Below are 21,641 nucleotides of genomic sequence, written 5' to 3'. Positions count from 1 at the left end.
GTGGATGTCACGGCAGGCCCAAGGGCACCAAGACACTTCACTACCCGGATGGGCTTCCGTGGCCTAACAGTTCACACATTAATTCCCATTTATAATTTCATTTTTATTTACTTATTACCCTTTGTCATTTCAGCTGAACGCAAAGACTCCCTAAGGGCCCGTATTATGCAAGTTGAAAAGGAATTTAGAAATAATCTTGACCAATTCCACCCCCCATGGGCCCAGCAAGGCCTGACTGCGAAGACAGAGCCGACTGGGGTCCGTCCCTCCCGCTCCCACCACCCCGGGAGCACACGCCCCTGGCCAGAAGGAGCTCCTGGGGTCAGACCCTGTCCCATGTCCTCCATACACAATACTCAGAAAAGTAGTCTTCACTTACAGGCTTCAAAGTGGGTTTACAACAGGAAAAGCTTACGGAGGCTGAGCCCACGCTAGATGTGTGCTGGAGCGCACGTCCTTCCTGACAGGCCAGGGGGTGGGGCTGTCCGGTCAGCTCTCCACACATAACAACTGGGTCCCAAGGCAGCCTGGCCCACCCTCAGTTCCCACTGAACAGTGTCCTGTCACCACAAAGACGGAACCAGTCAAGTCTCTGCTCTAAAAGTAACACCCCTGAGTAATTATATAAAACCTTGGATGGTTACAGCCTTCCAGTTGATTTTCTCTGATGGACTTGAAAATAATGATTATAAAACACATCTGAATTAATGGAATCTGACACTACGAATAGTTTCTAAGTACACAGTACCTGTCCAAATGAAATTGTGAACACTCACCTTCCTCTACCTAAGCCCGGAGAGGACTCGAGGCTGCTCTGTTCCACCCGCCCGGGCCCCGCGTCTCTCTTGGCGTAGACTGGAGGGTTCTGTAGCCGAGCTCGAGGCTGACCCGTCTGCCTCGTTTGTGGGCTCCGCACACCGTTCATCAACCGGTCCGCAGTGAAGTTAAATATCGAAGGACTTTCTAACAGCCCAGGCCCTCTCTCTGCACTGGGAATGGCATGGCGCAGATGAGATTTACTAGGATTCCTGTAAATAAAATGTTTGTATACGCTCAGTTCTAAAATGATCATGGCATTATGAAAAGAGCGTGCTAATGCAGATATGGCTAAGCTAAAATTTGCTTTCTTTTTAGGAAAAATATTAAAAATGTTACTTAGAATACTTAGCTCATAATATGTCTGATAATGCAAATCTAAATGCAGTATGGACGTTCTGCTTGGCTGTAGCCCAGGCCCAAATTAAAAGCAGGCGCATGCAGATGCAAGCTGTCCCAGAGGCCTTTGTCTCACGAGTCTACCCTCTACGTAGGCGCTGCAGCGCGCATTTCAGGGTTTAATGCTCACAGAATGGAATTCCATGCTTCGAGTCGTTTTACTCCTGGTGGACATTGCTGGTGGTCAAATCTACCATTAGCCAGCACAGGACAGCCTCTTCACTTAGTGTGACTCACCCAAATGGTGAGAATGACGGAGGTTTAACACATTTGCTTTTGCTTTGCTTTGAAAGTATACAATGTGGCAGCGACCTCTTGTTACAAACCCTGGGAAAACAGCAGCCTTTCCAACCCCTCACGGGACTTGCCTGCTCCTTGGAGGGTACTGTCTCAGTGAAGTCAGAGGAGATGCTGCAGGTTTGAAGGTTGGAGACGTGAACCCATTTATAAATCCAGTATTTGGAAATGGCGTTACCTAGATTCATTAAAAACAAACAGACTTCAGGTTGGTTAACACTGGTCGCTGACGTTCCATGTCATACTTGGAGAGCTCGCCGTGAAGAGCACTGGGTAGACTACTGCTAATGGCCAAGACTTCTTGATCCAGGCTGGGGCTGAGACCTCACAACAGCACCACGAGGAAGCCGCCTCACACATGTGGAGGGAAGCGTCTGCCGCCGCCCCGCCCCGCCCGGTGCTGAGCACAGGCTGAGCACGCGATCCCACACTCTAGTCCCGGTGCCCAGACTGACACCCCCGGTGTGCCGACATCAAGTCAGCAACTCTTCATTCCTGATGACTTTAATAAAATCCATCAAAGCTCTCAATCTTGGGGGCATTTAGGGATCTATTTCACAATCACAGCCTTTGAGAGTGCCCTTTTAGCCTCACCTGCATGCAAGTCTTGTTGAGTATCACGATATTTTCAGGTCATTAACAATTATGTCCCAAGTCACAATTTATGGTGATATACTTCATAAACATTTACTGACATATATGTAAGAAGAAAATTAAACAGGGTCACAGTGCCCTTAAAAGATACAATCCTAAATATAATCTTAAAACATTAAAAATATTAAGTACAGAATTTTAAATATCAGCCAACTACTAAAAAATCTAGTTACAACAAAAATAAGATAGAACTTAGCGTTGAAATAGTTTTTTAAAAAATCATGAAAAGAGTGATCACTCCTGTTTTCTGGATTCTGAACATGTGGTTTCAAACAATTTCTGTATAAACAACATTCCCTGATGGATTCAAAGGTATTTAACTCCTTGGTGCCATCCAGTTCCCACCTTACATTTTCACTAAATTGAGAGATAGAAATAGGCTGCTCCTTGTTTGGGGAAAAGGAAAAGGAAAAGACAAAAAGCCAGCAATTCCTCTTAACTAGAGCTAACCAAAAGCTGTAATAGGATGATTAAAAACAGCTTAGGACCAAAATAAATCATTCCAAATTTTGAAAAAGAAAATGAAAGCAATAAAAGGGAAATGCTGAGGGAGAAAGATGCAGTTAAAACTGTGTTAGGGGACTTCCCTGGTGGTGCAGTGGTTAAGAATCCACCTGCCAATGCAGGGGACACAGGTTTGAGCCCTGGTCCAGGAAGATCTCCCATGCCACAGAGCAACTAAGCCCATGCACCACAACTACTGAGTCTGTGCTCTAGAGCCCACGAGCCACGACCACTGAGTCCGCGTGCCGCAATTACTGAAGCTCGCATGCCTAGAGCCTGTGCTCCGCAACAAGAGAAGCCACCACAATGAGAAGCCTGCGCACCGCAACGAAGAGTAGCCCCCGCTTGCCGCAACTAGAGAAAGCCTGAGCATAGCAACAAAGACCCAATGCAGCCAAAAATTAATAAATAAATAAATAAATAAATTTATTTTTAAAAAACTGTGTTAGGGACTTCCCTGGTGGCGCAGTGGTTAAGAATCTGCCTGCCAATGCAGGGGACACGGGTTTGATCCCTGGTCCGGGAAGATCCCACATGCCGCGGAGCAACTAAGCCTGTGAGCCGCAACTACTGAAGCCCATGCACCTAGAGCCTGTGCTCAGTAACAAGAGAAGCCACCACAATGAGAAGCCTGCACACGGCAATGAAGAGTAGCCCCTGCTCGCCATAACTAGAGAAAGCCTGCACGCAGCAATGAAGACCCAACGCAGCCAAAAATAAATTAAAAAGCAACAAGAAAAAACCTCCAAAAAACTGTGTTAAGATCTCCAAAGCTCTTCTGAGGAACTACCATATATTCAGAAATACATCCATCGCACCAGAACTAGAGTTTGAAGATTGTAAATCATGATAAGAACAATTGAGACGAATCATTTCGTACCTGTAATTTTACATATAAAACCCTGGTATTTAAGTAATTTTGCTCAAGAGTTTAAAAATAAATTGGTTGCTAATGCAGTAATTTAACACAACTTGCTGAGAATTAATAGGCCTCATCTTGTCACTTCTCAAAATGACGCAGGCTGTTTTACAACAGGCCTCACACGGCACAGCCAGATCAAAGGAACCAGCCGCACGGCCAGACTACCGCCCGGGAAGTGAGGGTCCCCACTCGGGACAGGGACAAATACGATTAAGAGAGATTAGAAAAACAAGCACAGCAGTGAGACTCCTTTGGAGGAATCATTCAACCAAGAATTGATGGATGTTATGCCCCTTGAAGATTTCCTTGCTCACGATACATTAACTACATGGCTCTTGGTACACTTCCACGGAACGCGGTGAGGATTTCAAAACAGCAGTGTGTTTTCTTACCATAAGGATTCACTCAACAGAGACAGAGTGCTACCTTGTGTGCTCACTGCTCTCGTCCCACGCTGGCCCTGGGCTCCTGAGGGCTGTCCCTTCTCCCCATCCATCCTCCCGGCCCTCATGCCTCAGGACACACTCAAGGCCTGGACGATCTGGCCCTGACAGACCTTACCAACCTCCCCTCCCAGTCCCTGCTTCAGCTTCTGCTTTAGCTCAGAAATACTCAGAGATTCACACAATTGTCGCCTGTCCGACATGTGTCTTTCCTGGACACGTATCTTGACATTCTGTGCAAAACAGGCACCAGGTACCCAGGTGCACCAACGCTCCCTCCCCCACGCCTGTCCTCTCACCATCAGTGGTCCTGACTCCCCCTGACTTGGCCACAGCCGTACCTTCAGGGTTACTCAGTTCCTGCTCTTTGACCACAACCTTCCCCATGGCCTGCCCTCTGCAGAGCAGCCCTGATTCTCATATCCTGCTCCATCAGACTCCTGCAATTGCCAGACATGGCCCGCCAATCACGCTAACATCTACGGCAGCACAGCTGGAGAAAAGTGATGGATCCATTACACATCTATCGATTCTAACCACAGGCCTTAAACAGGCCAAAATCTGTAAAAATTAATCACTCCAGCCAGCTGTAGGGCTGGTGTGAGAAATAAAGCCTATAAGACAGTACAGGCAGACCTCAGAGATACCGTGGGTTCAGTTCCAGCAATAAAGCGAATGTCGCAATAAAGCAAGTCACACAAATTTTTTGGTTTCCCAGTGAGCATGAAAATTATGTTTACACTATCCTATTGTCTAAGTGTACAACAGTACTATACCTTAAAAAAACAATGTAGACACCTCAATGAAAAAATACTTTATTGCTAAAAACTGCTAATCATCCTCCGAGCCTTCAGTGAGTCTAAGATCACTGATGACAGATCACCATGACAAATATAATAATAATGAAAAAGTTTGAAATACTGTGAGAATTACCAAATGTGACACAGAGACACAAAGTGAGCAAACACTGTTGGAAAAATGGCACCAAAAGACTTGCTCAATGCAGGGTTGCCACAACCTGCAATTTGTAAAAAAAGAAAACCAAAAAAACGGAGTATCTGCAAAGCGCAATAAAACGAGGCCTGTCTGTATGTCTTCCACTTGTCCTAGATTGTTAGAAGCCTATTAAACACCCTTTTCTCCTTCAAACCATGTCCCGTTGGATTCCCCTCTGTGCTCAGAAGGACCCCGGCTAGCCTACAGCTCGTAATCACATTGTGTGTTTTTCTAGGGATTACACAGCTTAGGAAAGGAAATGCTAGACAGGAGGGGAGGCAAACCAGGCAAAGGATGGGGATCTCATTATTGGAAAGGTTTTTTAAAATTTACACAGTTCCATATTTATCTCCCAATTAAACTGAAAATCCACCAGAGAACTTGAAGGCCTGTTTTACTACGGCAAACGGCATCCATATTGGTTTCCCCTGTTAGAGGAAGATCTTATTCTCCAAAGCACCCAGTGTCTGCGACAGGGTTGTCTGCCATAGAAGCTCCAGTGAAGCCAGGACTCACCAAGGGCGGATCAAGATAGCTATGTGTCGCTGACCATGTCTGGGGGGCGATCAGGCTGTACAGAGGAAACTGCTGCTGGGGGCTGTAGACCGGAGGTAAGTAAAACGATGCGGTGTAGCGCTGCTGCGTGTACAGGCTCATGTCCAGAGGTCTAAAGCCATTCTTTGGCAAAAATGTGTTTATAGCTATTGCCTTCGCTTTTATCCGTGCCTGTTTGAAAACATGTAAGTTTCTGTTAGAACACTTAAGGACACTGGTTTGCAGATAAAGTATAACCAATGGTCTTGCTTACCTTAATTGGTTTTCCTTGAAAAGTTTTGACTTCTTCTCGCAGATATTTGTAAGCCTGAAGACAAAATCATTCATAACACCATTGTGTTAATCTTATAAATAAGATGAACCTACAATTAATTCAGCACCTCAAATAAGCAATTATATAGTTAAAATATGGTGGACAGGACCTAGCACAGTGATTCTTAACCTTTTTGGGTCACAGATTCCTTAAAAGATCCTGATAAGAGCTATGGAGCCCCTATCCAAAATTCTCATTAATGTAATATTGTAAATTGACTATATGTCAATAAAAAAGAAAAAAAGGAAAAAAATTCTCATGAACAGTGTTTGTATACAATTTTGTAAGTGTTAACAGAAACCATAAAAGCAACCCACAGATCATAGGCTAAGAATCCTTACCTGGGAAAACAATGGATAACAAGGTCCTAGTGATAACCCCAATATGAACTTGGAGTTACAGTTTAGGAAATGAAAGGATTAGGATCGCAATATTCAAAAGTCATTATTTGTGAAGCTCCTGATTCTGCTCCAAATTCTCCTACATAACTCCGAAGGCTCTGACCCATCTGACTCAGCCTCAGGCCATATTCCCCACGCAGGTAAGGGGGGCTTGCACCTGCTCCACAAACATGCCTTTTCTCACCTCCCATCACCTTGCTCCTCCTAGTCCTTCTTTCCCTTCCATCCAATTAAGACCCATCTTTCAGATTCTTGTTTCTCTCTTCTGAACCCACAGCAGCCTCACCATGTTAACGCCTCATACTCTACTACCATCCTTTTACGCAGGCTAGAGTTTCCCCTGAATATGATACTTCCTTCAAGGGCAGGGAGCCGTCTGAACTCCATGTCTCTCACAGAGCTTCTCAATGCCTTTTCAAGCACCTTGTAATACAAGGTTGCCCAGGGAAAGTTAGAGTTAGGTTCAAATTTCCCAAACACTTTTCCAAATATTAAAACCTTTCTCTGTACAGAGATAAGAAAAGAACCAGTTTTCCTAGGCTGCCTGTCTTACATGTCCTTAGAAAATAAAGTCTATGCTTTTCACATCGCTACAAAACTGTCTACAAACACACCTATTTAGGTTTCTTCAACCTGATTTCCCTGCACCTTATGTTCACACTCAACACCACATGTGATCGTAATCTCCGTGCCCACGTTTAGTCCCACTATGTACTGACTGCTAAGTACTGGTAAACTCTGTCCTTTGTGGCAGAACAGGGTAGGGGGTAGGGGGAGGAAGAGCTTACCTGTTGTGCATCTGCTTCTGTTTCAAATGTAATAAACCAATTATCATTATAGGCAAATTCACAGTTTATAAATCTCGGTAAGTTATCTCCTTTAAATAGTGCTTCTACTTCCTACAGGAAACAGAGAGGTTAGAAATTAATTCTCAACTATGCCACTGTTTGTCCTCACCAAAGAAACACGGTGCCCACTCTTAAGGACAGATGCCTAGAAGACAACCCCAGCACAGCCAGTCAAATTAAACCCAGGAATGCACCGATACTGGCACGTCGGCTCAAATCAAGCCACAGGCCACACTGGTGTTCACTGCATCCTTCTCATAGTGAAAATTTGTTTTGGAAAGTGATTTAACATAAAAATATGTTCTCTCACTCAACTTGTTGGTTTACTATTCTTATTTTAAAATGAATAAATATTTAAACCTTTTCTAACTTCTAAATACTGAAGTTACCATAAACTCTCACTACTTTTTTCAGCGTGAAATGTGTAATGGAGCCCTGAGACCAAAAAGTTTGAGAACCACTCTTACAAATGAATCACACTGTAACTATCAGAGTGTGTAAATCTTGGGAAAAAAGTGTTACTGTACGTATTTTTGCTTTAAAATACATCTTCCAAAAACCACAGAAACAAACAAAAAACCCACCCAAAAAAGTCCAAGTTTCCTTCAGAGGAGAAATGACTTACTTCTATAGGGGTGGATTCAGGTATTTCACGTAATATTACTATGCAACGATTCTGATTTGGCCTTACTTTTTCTCCCTTCTCATCCACTTGGACTAAGGGTAAAGCTGTATAGAGAAGAGAAATGGATGATACACAAATATTAAAACAAATCAACCATTTGCACTACATCGTGACCTAACGTAGATACTCTAGTGGGACGTGTTAGACTACATCGCCAGACGCATTAAAGAAAGCCGTATACAATGGGAAAACTATCAAAAGTCTTGATAGCTTAACACAAGCTATCAAAAGGTTTTAGACCAATCTTGCACATTACAATTAGGGACTCTGGGGAGCCCTGTGGGAGCTTTAACAGAGGTAACACTATGACACAGGTTCTCCACAGCTCAAACAACTCCAAGTTGGTCACAATGCAGGGCTAGAGACTTTCGCTTTCAACAAGTCCCCAAAACAAGACACTTTCCTGTCTCCTTACGACTTAATTTTGAACTCACAGAAGTTGTCAAGCACCCTTCACTCAGCCTTCCCTAACGATGGATCTTACACGACCACAATCCACCATCTAAACAAGGGTCAACACTGCCAGCACGGGGACAGGCCCAACTCAGGTTTCACCAGCTTTTGACTTATCTCCTTTTGTTAGGTTTTGTTTTTTGGTGTCACTCTATGAAAATCTATCACATGCAGACTCAGGTCATAGCACACCAGGATCAAAATCAGGGCTCAGAGCTGTGTACCACCACGAAAACATATATTACCAACATCAGAAATGGAAACATCCTTTAGTACCAAAGCTAACTTTTGGGAAGTAGGATCCATGAGAGAAAAGAAAACTCAAGGCCCATGTGGTTTCTGGAGAATCCTACCAAATGTCAAGAAAAAAATAACAATTCTATAGTACAAACTCTTCTGAACTTAAGAAAGTACTTTCCAATTCAACCTATGAAGCCAGCAGTTCTTTGATACCCAAACTAAACAAAGGCATTACAAAACAAGAAAACTATAGACCAATATCTCCCATGAACAATAAACATTCTTACCAAATTTTGCCAAATTGAATCTAAAAATATATAAAGATGGGAATACATAATGAATGACAAGTGGATTTTTCTCAGTAATGCAAGGTTGGTTTACCAAAAGAAATAAGCAATGTAATTCACCATATTAATGGACTAAAAAACAAAAAAAACCCCACACAACTATCTCATAGATGCAGAAGCATTTGACAAAATCCAACGTTCATTTCTGATAAAAATTCTCAGCTAACTAGGAATAGAAGGGAAACCTCCTCACTTACAAAAAAACCAACGTCTAGCATCTTTCTTATTAGAAGATGGGCCAAGGCAAGGATGCTGACTCTCCCCACTTCCATTCAACACAGCACTGGAGGCTTAAGCCAGGGCAATAATGCAAGAAATAGAAATTACATGCACCCAGACTGGGTGTAAGAAGGTAACCTTTTCATTTACTTTCATTCAAGCTGAGCTCTATGTAGAAAATCTGATACAATTTCCATAAAAAACTAGAATTGTGAGTTTCAAAAGGTTTAAGTATACAAGATTAATATTCAAAAATAAATTGTATTTCTACATACTAGCACCAAACAACTAGAAATTGAAATAAAAATATTTATGCCCAAATACGAAATACTTAGTTATAAATCTGGTAAGATATGAAACACCTGCACTATGAAAACTGCAAAACATTGCCAAGATAAAAATTTTTAAGATTTTTCTAAATGAATGGAGAGATATCCTATGTTCATGAATTGGAAAACCCAATATTGTTAAAATGTCAATACTCCCCAAATTGATTTACAGATTTAATGTAATCCCAGTAAAAATACCAATAGGACCTTTTGAAAAACCAAAATGTCGATTCTAAAATTCACATGGAAATGCCAAGCATTTGGAAGAGCCAAAACAAAGCTGGAGATTTTGCAACTACTCTAAGATGTACTATAAAAGCCAGTACCATCCAGACACTGCAGCAATGGCATCAAAACAGACAAAATAGATCGAGGACAGACATACGACCCAGAGAGAAACCCACACATATAGGGATAAATGATTCTCACAATGGCACAAAGGCAGTGCAGTGGAGAAGCAGAGTGTTTTCAACAAATGCGCTGGAAGAGCAGCACATTCACATGCAAGGGGGTAGAGAGCTCATACCACATACAAAAATCAGCTGACAATAGATCACAGACCTAAAAATGTAAACCCTAAAACTAAAACTTCTAGGAGAAAATCCTTTTGACCCTGAATTAAGCAAAGATTTTTTAAGCACAATACCAAAAGCAAGATCCATGAAAGAAAAAAATTAATAAACTGGACTATATAAAAAAATTGAAAACTCTGCTTTTCAAAAGACATTATTAGAACAAAAAGAGAAGCCACAGACTGGGAGAATGTATTTGCAAATCACATCTCCAATAAGGACAAATACAGATACATGCATCTCAAATTGCACACAAATACACGCCCCTCAAATCTCACCTGTAATAAAACTAATTTTTAAAAAAAGGTGGGGGTGGGGCATCTGAACAGACAGCTCAGAAAGGCAGCACATGAAAAGACTGCCCAGTGTCATCAGGCACTAAAGAAACAGAAATTAAAACTACAATGAGATACCACCACACACCTGCTAGAAAACCTACAATGGCCCATCTGTGATGCCAGGCCGGGTACCTTAGCACAAATGGCTGTGAATCTAAGCATCACACTGGCAAGAAAAACGCTGTCAAGACCACGTACGATGCAGCCTGGGCTGCAGTCTACTTACACCTCAGCACCTCGACAATCAGGTCCATGTCGGTGCTGAGCTTCTTGATGTGGTCCAGGTTAGCTACCGTGGTGATTGGCACGTACTGATCACTGTCCATCTGCGATATAAGGTACATGTCACTAGCAAGGTTCTCCCTAGAGAAAGAAGACAATCTCTCTTAATTCACAACTTCTTTAAAAGGAAGCTTCACAAGAGGCACGAGTGTGGTACGGTACTGCCCTGGAGTGAGAGCTGAGTTCAAACCCCCCCCCTGCGATTTGCCATCTCTCTGACCTTAGGCCGATTTTGTCAAAGACATCTGGGGAGGCAGAGAGAGCAAAAGTAAAAGTGTACTGCACTTTATACGATCAAAATTAATGAGCAGGTAAATCTTTTAAAAAATGTATTTACAGCTTATCTTTGTTCTAAAAAGTGTTTGAGTAGCTTTTTAAAAATAGAAACACAACTTCTTAAAGTAAGGAAACCCAGCTAAGAGAATGAAAAAGTAAGAAAAATGTGATAAGGCCAAGAAGGGCTGGTGCCCAGAGTGCTTGCAGTTCAGGCTGGAACACTTGTCAGAGGGGCTGTGACTCCAACTCTGGCCTCAACAGCCCTCTGCAGCAGAGGACGGAAAAGCAGTAAAGTGACCAACAGCACGACCCACGACTACAACCTGTGAGGCTGACCACCTATGGCCCCACCATCAGTCCAAGTCCGTGGGCAGGGGATGGGGGTAGGGGGGATCTCGACTTCCTACAGATGGACGTACAGACACAGATGTTAACAGATACTCCTTCCGTGTAAAGCATGACATCTGTACATAGTAGCAATGCACAACACCTTAGATATCAGATACTAGAAAAACACTACCATCCTCACCTAGACAAGCAGAATTCCAATGTTTTTTTAAGTACTTCCCGGGGGTCTTCCTGGCTTTCTGGTTGAGATTCATTTCCTCCTACAGAGAAGCAATGGAAAAATGGCTTAAATTTACCAAGCACATGATTCAGTATAGCAATTCTAATGTTTTCAATATACATAGTAATTTATCTACATAATGTATACAGAATATAAGAAAAATGATATTTTACAAGGCAATCATAGGCAAAAAAACAAAACAAGAAAACCCCTCTCCCCCAAACAAAAACACAGTTTCAAAAAATAACCTGAGGGCTTCCCTGGTTGCACAGTGGTTAGGAATCCACCTGCCAATGCAGGGGACACGGGTTCGATCCCTGGTAAGGGAAGATCCCACATGCCGCGGAGCAACTAAGCCCGTGCACCACAACTCTAGAGCCCGTGAGCCACAACTACTGAGCCTGCGAGCCACAACTACTGAAGTCCAAGCACCTAGAGCCCATGCTCCGCAACAAGAGAAGCCACTGCGATGAGAAGCCCGTGCACTGCAAGGGAGTAGCCCCTGCGCGCCGCAACTAGAGAAAGCCCGCGTGCAACAACGAAGACCCAACGCAGCCAAAAAAAAAAAAAAAAAAACCCCCTGAGGAGTAAGATTTATTAGCAAAGTTTAGCAGGTGCTTTTTATTACAAAATAAGTATAAGCTTATTTAATGCTTTGTCTCAATTCAAAAAGGATTTTCAGGTAACCTAGAAGCACACGAGATACTAAAAATATAATAAAATATACAGGAAATAATCAAAATAACTTAAAAGTTTTTTTGCGCACTACTATATAGATTTGCATGGCATAATAATACATGAAGAACTTTCTAACAAGAGACACTTGTATTTTAAAAGTCAAAGTTAAAGACCATCAAAAAAGCAAAGACAAAGTGGGAACACTGAGGACAAATAAGGACAGAGAGCTCATGTGTGTTTTATATAAAGAGCTTTAACAAAATCCATCCCCCACCAGCAAAAAACAAAACAAAACAAACAAAACCAATGGAGCAAATGAGACAAAATCAGCAATGGCCGTTGAAACCACAATCTCATTTCATTCCTTCATCCAGAAAGGTCTCTCCTGAGCACCATTTAAATTCACATTGAACAGATATGTCCTGTCTCTCCTTTAGCTATCTCCTGCATGCCGGGCACTGCTGTGGAACTGCTTACTCATCCTCAATGAGGCAGTCTCTGCTCTCACTGGGAGGCAATCAATAGTCAAACAAGTCAACAGTAAACAGGTAGAATGTGACACAAAGGAGAAAACCACAGGGCACGGGCAGACCTAATTGTGCAGAAGGAAGAATCAGCAAGCTCGAAGACAGGTCACGTGAAATTAGCCAGTTACAGGAACAAAGAGAAAAAAGAATGCAGAACAAGGAAGAAAGCCTCTACGTGACTTGTGACATACCACCAACTGTATTTCTGTACACTAACAGCAAACTACCCGAAAAAGAAATTAAGAAAACAATCCCATTCACAACTGCATCCAAAAGAATTAAATACCTAGGAATAAATCCAACCAAGGAGGAGAAAGATCTGTAAGCTGAAAACTTTAAGATACTGATGAAAGAAATTAAAGACAAATAAATGAAAAGATATCCTATGTTCCTGGATTGGAATAATTAATATTGTGAAAATCTCCATGTAAAAATTTCCAAAGCAATCTACAGATTCAATGCAATCAATTCCTATCAAAATTCCAATGGCATTTTTCACATAAATACATCAAACAATCCTAAAATTTGTATGGAACCACAAAGACACTGAATAGCAAAAGCAATCTTGAGAACGAAGAACAAAGGTGGAAGCATCATAGTTCCTGATTTCAAACTACTTTAAAAAGCTATAGTAATCGAAAAAGTATGGTACTGGCATAAAAACAGACATATAGACCAATGGAACAGAATTGAGAGCCCAGAAATAAACCCTCATATTTATGATCAACTGATTTTCAACAAGGCTGCCAAGAATACTTAAGGGGGAAAGGACAGTCTCTTCAATAAACAGTGTGGGGAAAGCTGATGGCCACATGCAAAAGAATTAAATGGAACCCTTATCTTACATCATATACAAAAACCAACTCAACATGAATTAAAGACTTAAACGTAAGACCTGAAACCATAAAACTACAGAAAAACATGTAGGAAAAAACGTCCTATACATCGGTCTTGGCAACAATTTTTTTGGATATGACACCAAAAGCACAGGCAAGAAAAGCAAAAATAAACAAGTGGGACACTACATTCCATTCAAAAGCTTTTGTACAGCCAAGGAAAGCATCAACAAAATGAAAAAGCAACCTACTGAACAGGAGAAAATATTTACAAATCATGTACCTGATAAAGGGTTAATATCCGAAACATATAAGGAACTCACACAACTCAGTAGCAAAAAAAACTCTGATTAAAAAATGGGTAAAAGACCTAAATAGACATTTTTCCAAAGAAGACATACAGATGGCCAAGTGGCACATGAGAAGATGTTCAATATCTCTCATCACTAGGGATGTGCAAGTCAAAAACCACAATGAGGATCACCTCACACCTGTCAGAATTGTTATTATCAAAAAAAAGGTAACGAATAACAAGTGTTGGCAAGGATGTGAAGAAAAGGGACCCCCGTGTATTACTGGTGGGAATGTAAATTGGTGCAGCCAATGGAACACTATGGAAAAGTGTGGAGGTTCCTCATGAAATTAAAAATAGCACTCACTACCACATGATCCAGCAATCCCACTACTGGGCATATATACAAAGGAAAGGAAATCAGGATCTCAAAGATATGTCTGCACCTCCATGTTCACTTGAGTATTATTTACAATAGCCAAGACATGGAAACAACCTAGTCTACTGATGGATGAATGGATAAAAAAAATGTGGTATATATATACATACACACACACACACACACACACACACACACACACACACACAATGGAATATTATTCCACAAGAAAGAAGGAAATCCTGCCATTTGCAAAAACATGAATGACTCTGGAGAATATTATGCTAAGTGAAATAAGTCAGACAGAACCCCCAAAAACTACACAATGTCACGTATATGTGGAATCTAAAAAAACTGAACACATGGAACCAGAGGGTAGAACCATGGTTGCCAGGGGCTGGAGGTGGGAAAATGGAAAGATGTTGATCCAAGGGTACAAACTTTCAGTTATAAGATGAATAAGTTCTGGGGATCTAATGTACAGCGTGGTGATTATAATTAATAATACTGTATTGTGTACTTGAAATTTGCTGAGAGTAGATCTTGTGTTCTCAGCATACCAAAAAAAAAAAAAAGGTAAGTATGTGAAGTGATGGATATCAAACCATCATGTTGCTGTATACCTTAAGTATAATTAATTTTTACGTGTCAATTATACCTAAATAAAGCTAGAAAAAACTGTAACCTCCCCTACCATGATTTGTCTTTTTCACTGTGTTTATCACCCTTACATTATATAACATGAACTTATTTATTATGTGTATTATGAATAGTCTGTCTCTGCCCGATAAGACGTAAGCACCAGTAGGGCAAAGGCTTTCATCGATCATATTCACTGATGTGTCCTAAGTAAATCTGGCACATGGTGGGTTTTGAATAAGTTTTTTTTTAATTAAAAAAAAATAAAAAAGAATAAGTGAAGCAAGTGTTCCAGATGTAGAGCATCGGCTCCTGAGAGATAAAGACACACGATGGTTGTGGGCCCGGGCTCAGGAAGCGGGAAGCAGATGGAAGCCAGAGGGCTCAATGAGTTCAGGGCGCGGGACAGAGTGCACTGGGAGGGCGCCCAGAGGCGCGGGGAACCCCCGGAGGCAGGCGCGTGTTCTATGCACAGCACAGGTATGATGGACTCCCTGAGGCCAGGAAAGAACCACTTGAAAGGAAGAAGGGAGCTCACATATCCTGCTCCACAGTGCCTGCTCCACCAGCTGGCCTGGAAGACCTCATGCTCACAGAGCCCCAAACACACTGGCAAGAGGAGAGAAGGGTCTGGCCTCAAAAGTGGGAAATAATGAGCCCCAGACTGAGCACTGCTCCACTCATGCCTAACAAATCATAAAACAAGATATGAAAGGATCAATTTGTTTCCAAGTAACTTTGTGGCATCCTGGAACAAGAACCAAAATATTTATAGAAATATAAAAATATTAAGTACCTAACAAAGTCAAATCCAGTCCAACCAAAAATTACAGTGAGTGTAAAGAAACCTATCCCGCACAGATGTTAACATTAACTGACAAAGACATTGTAATGGTTATCCTACCTGTACCCCACATGCTCCAAAGGTTAGGTAGAAACATGAAAAATATAAAAAAAGACCCAAATAGAATTTGTACAGATGAAAACTACAATGTCTGATATCAAAAATATAGTTTGTGATATTAACAACTGATCAGATAGAAGACTAGTGAACTTGAAGATATAAGAGAAACTTTGCAAAATGAAACAGAGAAATAAGATTTTTTAAAAAAAGGACAGAGGATCACTTTGAGGGGCTTAATATAGGTATAACCAGAGATCATGTAGGAGAAGAAATGGCAAGGTGGGGGAGGAGCATTTGAAGAAATTACAGCCAAGATATTCCAAGTTTGATGAAAACATTTATAAATCACAGATCAAGAAGCTCAACAAACCCCAACCACAAGAAACAAGAAGATTACCTTTAAGATACATCATAATCAAAATACTCAAAACCACTATAATGAGGAAAATCTTAAAAGCAGCAAGATTTTAAACAGTGGAACAAAGTTAAGGATGATAGCGTTATCAGAAATAATGCAGGTAAAAAGAGAGCACCACAGCATCTTTAAGGCCAAGAGAGGGAGATCAGGATTTACACACAGGAATAAAGAATACCAGAAACGCTAACTGCATGGATAAGTATGGAAGCTTGCTTTCTTATAAAATACCATTTCCCAGTACAAGGAACCAAGGTTCCTTGGAGAAATGGCTGATTCTAGGACCAGAGCAGGGAAAATGAGAACAAAACAACAACAACAACAAACCCTTCACTGATGGGGTAGGTCAGAAGGAGGAGCCAACTAGAAGAGCTTCCAATGGCCAAAGGTAGAGCATCTGAGCAATCAAATAAAGCAATGATGATTTTTACACATGGATACAATAAACACCCATGAGTCCACACTGATACAAGTCAATGGCTGAACAAATAAATAAATGAGGGAGAAGAGACAAATCCCTATGCATAAGAGTTCCAAGTTATTTACGTAGATTCTCTGCCCTCATGAAGGGGTCATTCCTTAAGTGTAGGCTGGGTACAGTCAGTGACTTCCTTCCAAAGAGCACCACATGGAAAGAGGGAGGAAAAAAAGAGTAACTTCACAGTTGAGAAAGCTAGTAATAAACCTACTTCAGCCAACTGGTCAAGGTCAACATCAACCGTAATAAATCATGCTGATAGTATGTACCCTTAAAATGATGGGATGAAAACTGCTTTTGACCTCTGTGGTATTCCTTCCCTCAAACCCATCACGATGAGAAAAACATCAAATGAATTCCAGTACCATACAAAATAACTGACCAGTACTGCTCAAAACTATCAAGGTTATCAAAAACAAGTAAAGTCTGAGAAACTGTTACACCCAAGAGGAGCCTAAGAACACATATCAACTAAATGTAACATGGTGTCCTGGGACAGAAAAAGGACATTAGGTAAAACGTACCAACACTGGTTCAGTAATTGTGGCAAATATATCATACGAATGTAAAATGTTAACAGGAGAAAATGAATGCTGCGTCTATGGGAACTCTCTGTACTCAATCTTCTCAATTTTTCTGTAAGTCTAAAGCTATTCTAAAACAAATAGCAAGGTGAGAGACTCAAACTTAACCATGTCAATTACCGCAGTAAACGTTAATGTTCTAAACATTTAAATTAAAGGCAGAGACCATAGGGTCTGACTTATGATCCAAATACTGGTTCTTTGAGATGAATAAAATTGACAAACCTTTACCCAGATTGACTAGGGGGTGGAGGGGAGAAAAGACATAAATTACCAATAACAGGAATGAGTGATGTGACATGACTACAGATTCTACAGATATTAAAAGTACAAACAGAATATTATGAGCAATTCTATGCAATAACTGAAAATTTAGATGAAATGGACAAAGTACATAAGTAAAGACATAAGTAACCAAAGCTTTCTCAAGAAGAAATATACCTGAGTAGCCCTATATAAAAAAACAAACTGTAGCTGACAACTTTCTCACAATCAATACTCTAGGCTCAGATGGCTTCATTCTTCATTTAAGGAAGAAATAAACTCTTCCCAAAAATTTAATAGGAGGGAAAACATCAAAAATAAAACTATAGAGCAATATTTCTCATGAACACAAGTGTACAAATTCTAAGCAAAATTATAGCCAGTCTAATCCAACAATGTATCAGAAGTGTATTACATCCTGACCCAGTGAGGCTTACCCCAGGAATTTAAGGTTGGTTAAACATTTTTTAAAAAAATCAATGTAATTCATCTTAACACACTAAAAAAGAAAAAAATATTTGATCATTGCCATAGATGAAGAAAAAGTATCACAAATTCCTCTTTAACCATTCCCCTTTAAAACTCTAAGCAAATCATAACAGAAGGGTACCTGTCAACCGATAAAGGTCATATATGCAGAACTACAACTAACATTATACTTAATGGTGAAAGACAATGTTTTCCTCCTTAAGATCAGTCAGATATTTGCTCTCACCACATCTGTTCACCTTTGTAAGGAAGGATCTAATCAGTGCAACCAGGCAAGATAAAGGAATAAAAGGCACCAAATTGGATAGGAAATAAAACTGAATTTATTCACAGATAACATGATAGCCTATATAGAACATCCAACAGAATCTACAAAATAGTTTCTAAAACTAATAAGTGAGCTTAACAAGTTTTCAGGGTATGATATCAATTTATAAAAATTAATTATATTTCTATCTACTAGTAACAAATAGTTGCAGATTGAATTTTTAAAAACCACTTACAATAGCACCAAAAAATATGAGATACTTAAGGATAAATTGGACAAAAGATGTGAAAAGCCAGTAGGCTGAAAACTGAAAAATACAGTCAAGAGAGATTAAAGAAGATCTGAACAAGTGGAGACATACACCATGTCATGAACATCTAGCCAAGATGTCAATCTTCTCCAGCTGATCTACAGTCAATGAAATCCCAATAAAAATCTCAGCATTCTATAGAAATTGACCGGCTCATTCTAATTTGCATGGAAATGGAAAGGACCTAGAATAGCCAAAATAACTCTGAAAAAGAACAAAACTGGAAGGCTAATACTACCTGTTTTTAAGAATTATTTACAGTAAGCAAAACAGCGTGGTTTTGTTGTCCCAAGAGATGGATGGAGAAGAGACAGTCCAGAGACAAACCGACATACTCAGGGACAAATGATTCTGACAGAGGCACAAAGGCAGTGCAGTGGGGAAAGGAGAGTCTTTCTGACGAATGGTACTGGAACAGTTTCTGACGAATGGTACTGGAACAGTTGCATATCTACATGTGAGAAAAAAACAAAAAAGAACTTTGCTTCACACCTCACACCACATACAAAAATTAACTTAAAATGGGCCACAGACCTAAAAAATGTAAAATTTAAAATCATACAATTTATAGTAGAAAAGCTTTGCAACCTTGAATTAAATAAGGATTTCGCAGGAAAAACACCAAAAGCAAGATCCATAATTGGACGATATAGAAGATTTTAAACTTTTGCTTTTCAAAAGATACTGTTAGGAGAACAAAAAGACAAGCCACAGACTAGAAGGATGTATTTGCAAGTTACATATCTGGTAAAGACTTGTGTCCAAAGAACTCTCAACTCTATAATAAATCAACCCAGTAAGAAAATGGGCAAAAGACTTGAACAGACTCTTCACCAAAGAAAACATACACACATGAAAAGATGTTTTGCACCGTTAGTCATTAGGAAAATACAAAGTAAAACCACAATAAGATTCCACTGCCTACCTTTTAGAATGGCTAACATTAAAAAGACTGACCGTATCAAGTGCTGGTGAGGACGTGGAGCTGCTGGAGCTCTGATCCACTGCAGGCGGGAGTGCAAAGGGTACAGCTACGGAACACAGCTCTACCATTTCTTAAGAAGATAAACCTATGCCTAACAGATGATGCATCTACTCCATTCCTATGTATTTACCCAAGAGAAATGAAAACATATGTACATACAAACCCTTGTTTATAAATGTCCATAGCAGCCTTATTTGTAAGAGCCTCAAACTGGAAACAATCCAAATATTCATCAGCAGGTGAATAGAAAAACAAACTGTGGTATATGATGGAATGGAATACTATTTGGCAATAAAAAGGAAAGGCCCATAAATGTTATTACATGAATGAATCTCAAAATTAGTAAGTAAAAAAAGCCTGAGGAAAAGAGCACATACTATAAAACTCCGTTTGCATAAAATTCTAGAAAACCCCAAACTAATCTACAGTGACAGGAAGCAGATGAGCGGTTGGCAGGGGCAGGGAGCGGGCAGGAGGAAGGGCACAGGTAGCTTCGTTATCTTGACTGGGTCATGGTTTTTCATGTGTACACACACCTCGTCAAATTAGGTAGAGAAATCAGTGAGGAAGGGAAGAATCAGCAAGTCAATTCTAGAATGCACTGAATACTGTGCTTTAAACTAAGGAAAATAAAACTTATAGAAAGGCTAGGATATTCCAAACATGTGATGTTTATGGTACATCAATTATGCTTCATTAATGCTCTATACACCAAGGTTGGTAGGTGTGAAATAGCCGTACAGAAGCTGGGCTGCACGGGGCCACGCAGCCCCGCTAGTCTGAGACCGTGAACGGAAAATGAGACCATTCCACACTGCTATAATTTTTTCTTCAGCTACATCTGTCTATCTGCTCAGGAACAGACACAGAGTAGGTAGAGAATTATCTTTAAACAAGTTGGAGGCATTTGCTAAGCAACTGTGAAGAAGTTAGATGCAAGGAAGTAACTGAAATGATGGTCTGTGTAATTCAGGCAGAGTGAGGAGGGAAGCAAGGGTCCAGGCGGGCATGTGACCACAAAGGTCAGTGAGTGCCAACCGAAGCAGCAACCGTGCGGATGAGGTCTTCGTGAGGCCCCTTCAAGGGGAAAATAAACAAATATTTAATGCCAAACACTTACACGGTGCTTATTATGTACCTCTCGTACATAACACCACAGCTGGTGGTGAGAAAGGGAGGGCAGGCTTTCTCAGTCATGTAACCTTCTCTAACCCAAGCGTGTCTCCAGACAGTCACACAGGGGCCTGAACACGCTCCATAGGCAGCTGCTCTGCTCAACTGCTGGCAGCCAATTTGGGGGAGCTATTTCTTTCCACTCAAGCTTTCCCATCCAACTGGCAATAATGAGAGTGTAGCCTACCCCTTAGGTCTGTTGGGGTTTTAAAAATTGTTTGGTCTTTTAGATCAAGGCAGAAACAAAATCAGAGGCGAGCAATTGGTGTCCCATTACCTACAGCCATTTTTATGCTGGCCCACACCCTGGACCCCAAAAGAGAACTGCTCTCTTCCTCTTTTCCTTCTTCTGAAAAGCTTTAAATATCTCTTTTACAGAAAGCCAACTCCTTTTGGGTTTGACTCTCAATTTCGACATTAACGTTCCCTCTCTGTACTTTTATCGACGTTTTGCCCTACAGTCAGTTTTCCGCTTCTCCTATTTAAATTTGATTTGCCTTTCAGGAACTATTCAGGTCTTACATTCCCTGTGAGGCCTCTGGACCAGAACCTCCCACCTCTGCACCAACAGAAGAGTCAGTTTAAAGGAGAATCAAAGGAAGCAGTGAAAGGTACATTGTTTAGGGAAAGATTTAACAAGCTGAATTTTTAAAAGCACACAAACCTCTGAACAGGGCGAGGGTGGCCATTGTCGGTACATGTGTGCACAGAGGTATCGGACTGGAAATGGCCTGGGGCTCCGATGGCATGTTGGGACCACCTAGTGTGCACCCCAGCTCGCTCCAGCCCCTCTGGCTCTGGCCTGCTCTCCACTAGGGTGGAGGAACCACTGCGGGGTCGGGGGGTCTGCACACATTTAGAGGGAATGGAACCAGCTCAAACTCAACCCTCAAGGCTTCTGTTCCAGCACCATGGGCCCCCCAAACCACCCCCCCCCAGCCATGATAGTTACCTGTTTCACCT

General features: G+C 41.0%; 1 protein-coding gene across 2 annotated transcripts in view; it reads right to left on the bottom strand.

Annotated features, from left to right (window-relative positions):
* Positions 1 to 21,641, bottom strand: part of LARP4B (La ribonucleoprotein 4B) — an 82,928-nt gene that overhangs the window by 10,768 nt on the left and 50,519 nt on the right. For both annotated transcript variants that reach the window (XM_061179710.1, XM_061179711.1), the window contains exons 6-13: positions 11,419 to 11,497; positions 10,558 to 10,694; positions 7,774 to 7,877; positions 7,089 to 7,199; positions 5,840 to 5,893; positions 5,548 to 5,757; positions 1,584 to 1,690; positions 777 to 1,028 (exon numbers count right to left, since the gene is read on the bottom strand). In XM_061179710.1, the coding sequence (XP_061035693.1) occupies positions 777 to 1,028; positions 1,584 to 1,690; positions 5,548 to 5,757; positions 5,840 to 5,893; positions 7,089 to 7,199; positions 7,774 to 7,877; positions 10,558 to 10,694; positions 11,419 to 11,497 (1,054 nt within the window). The remainder of the gene's footprint in view (positions 1 to 776; positions 1,029 to 1,583; positions 1,691 to 5,547; positions 5,758 to 5,839; positions 5,894 to 7,088; positions 7,200 to 7,773; positions 7,878 to 10,557; positions 10,695 to 11,418; positions 11,498 to 21,641) is intronic.

This window comes from Eubalaena glacialis, chromosome 2, assembly GCF_028564815.1.
Source record: "Eubalaena glacialis isolate mEubGla1 chromosome 2, mEubGla1.1.hap2.+ XY, whole genome shotgun sequence".
Taxonomy (NCBI): Eukaryota; Metazoa; Chordata; class Mammalia; order Artiodactyla; family Balaenidae; genus Eubalaena; species Eubalaena glacialis.
This window is presented reverse-complemented; position numbering and strand designations above follow the sequence as displayed.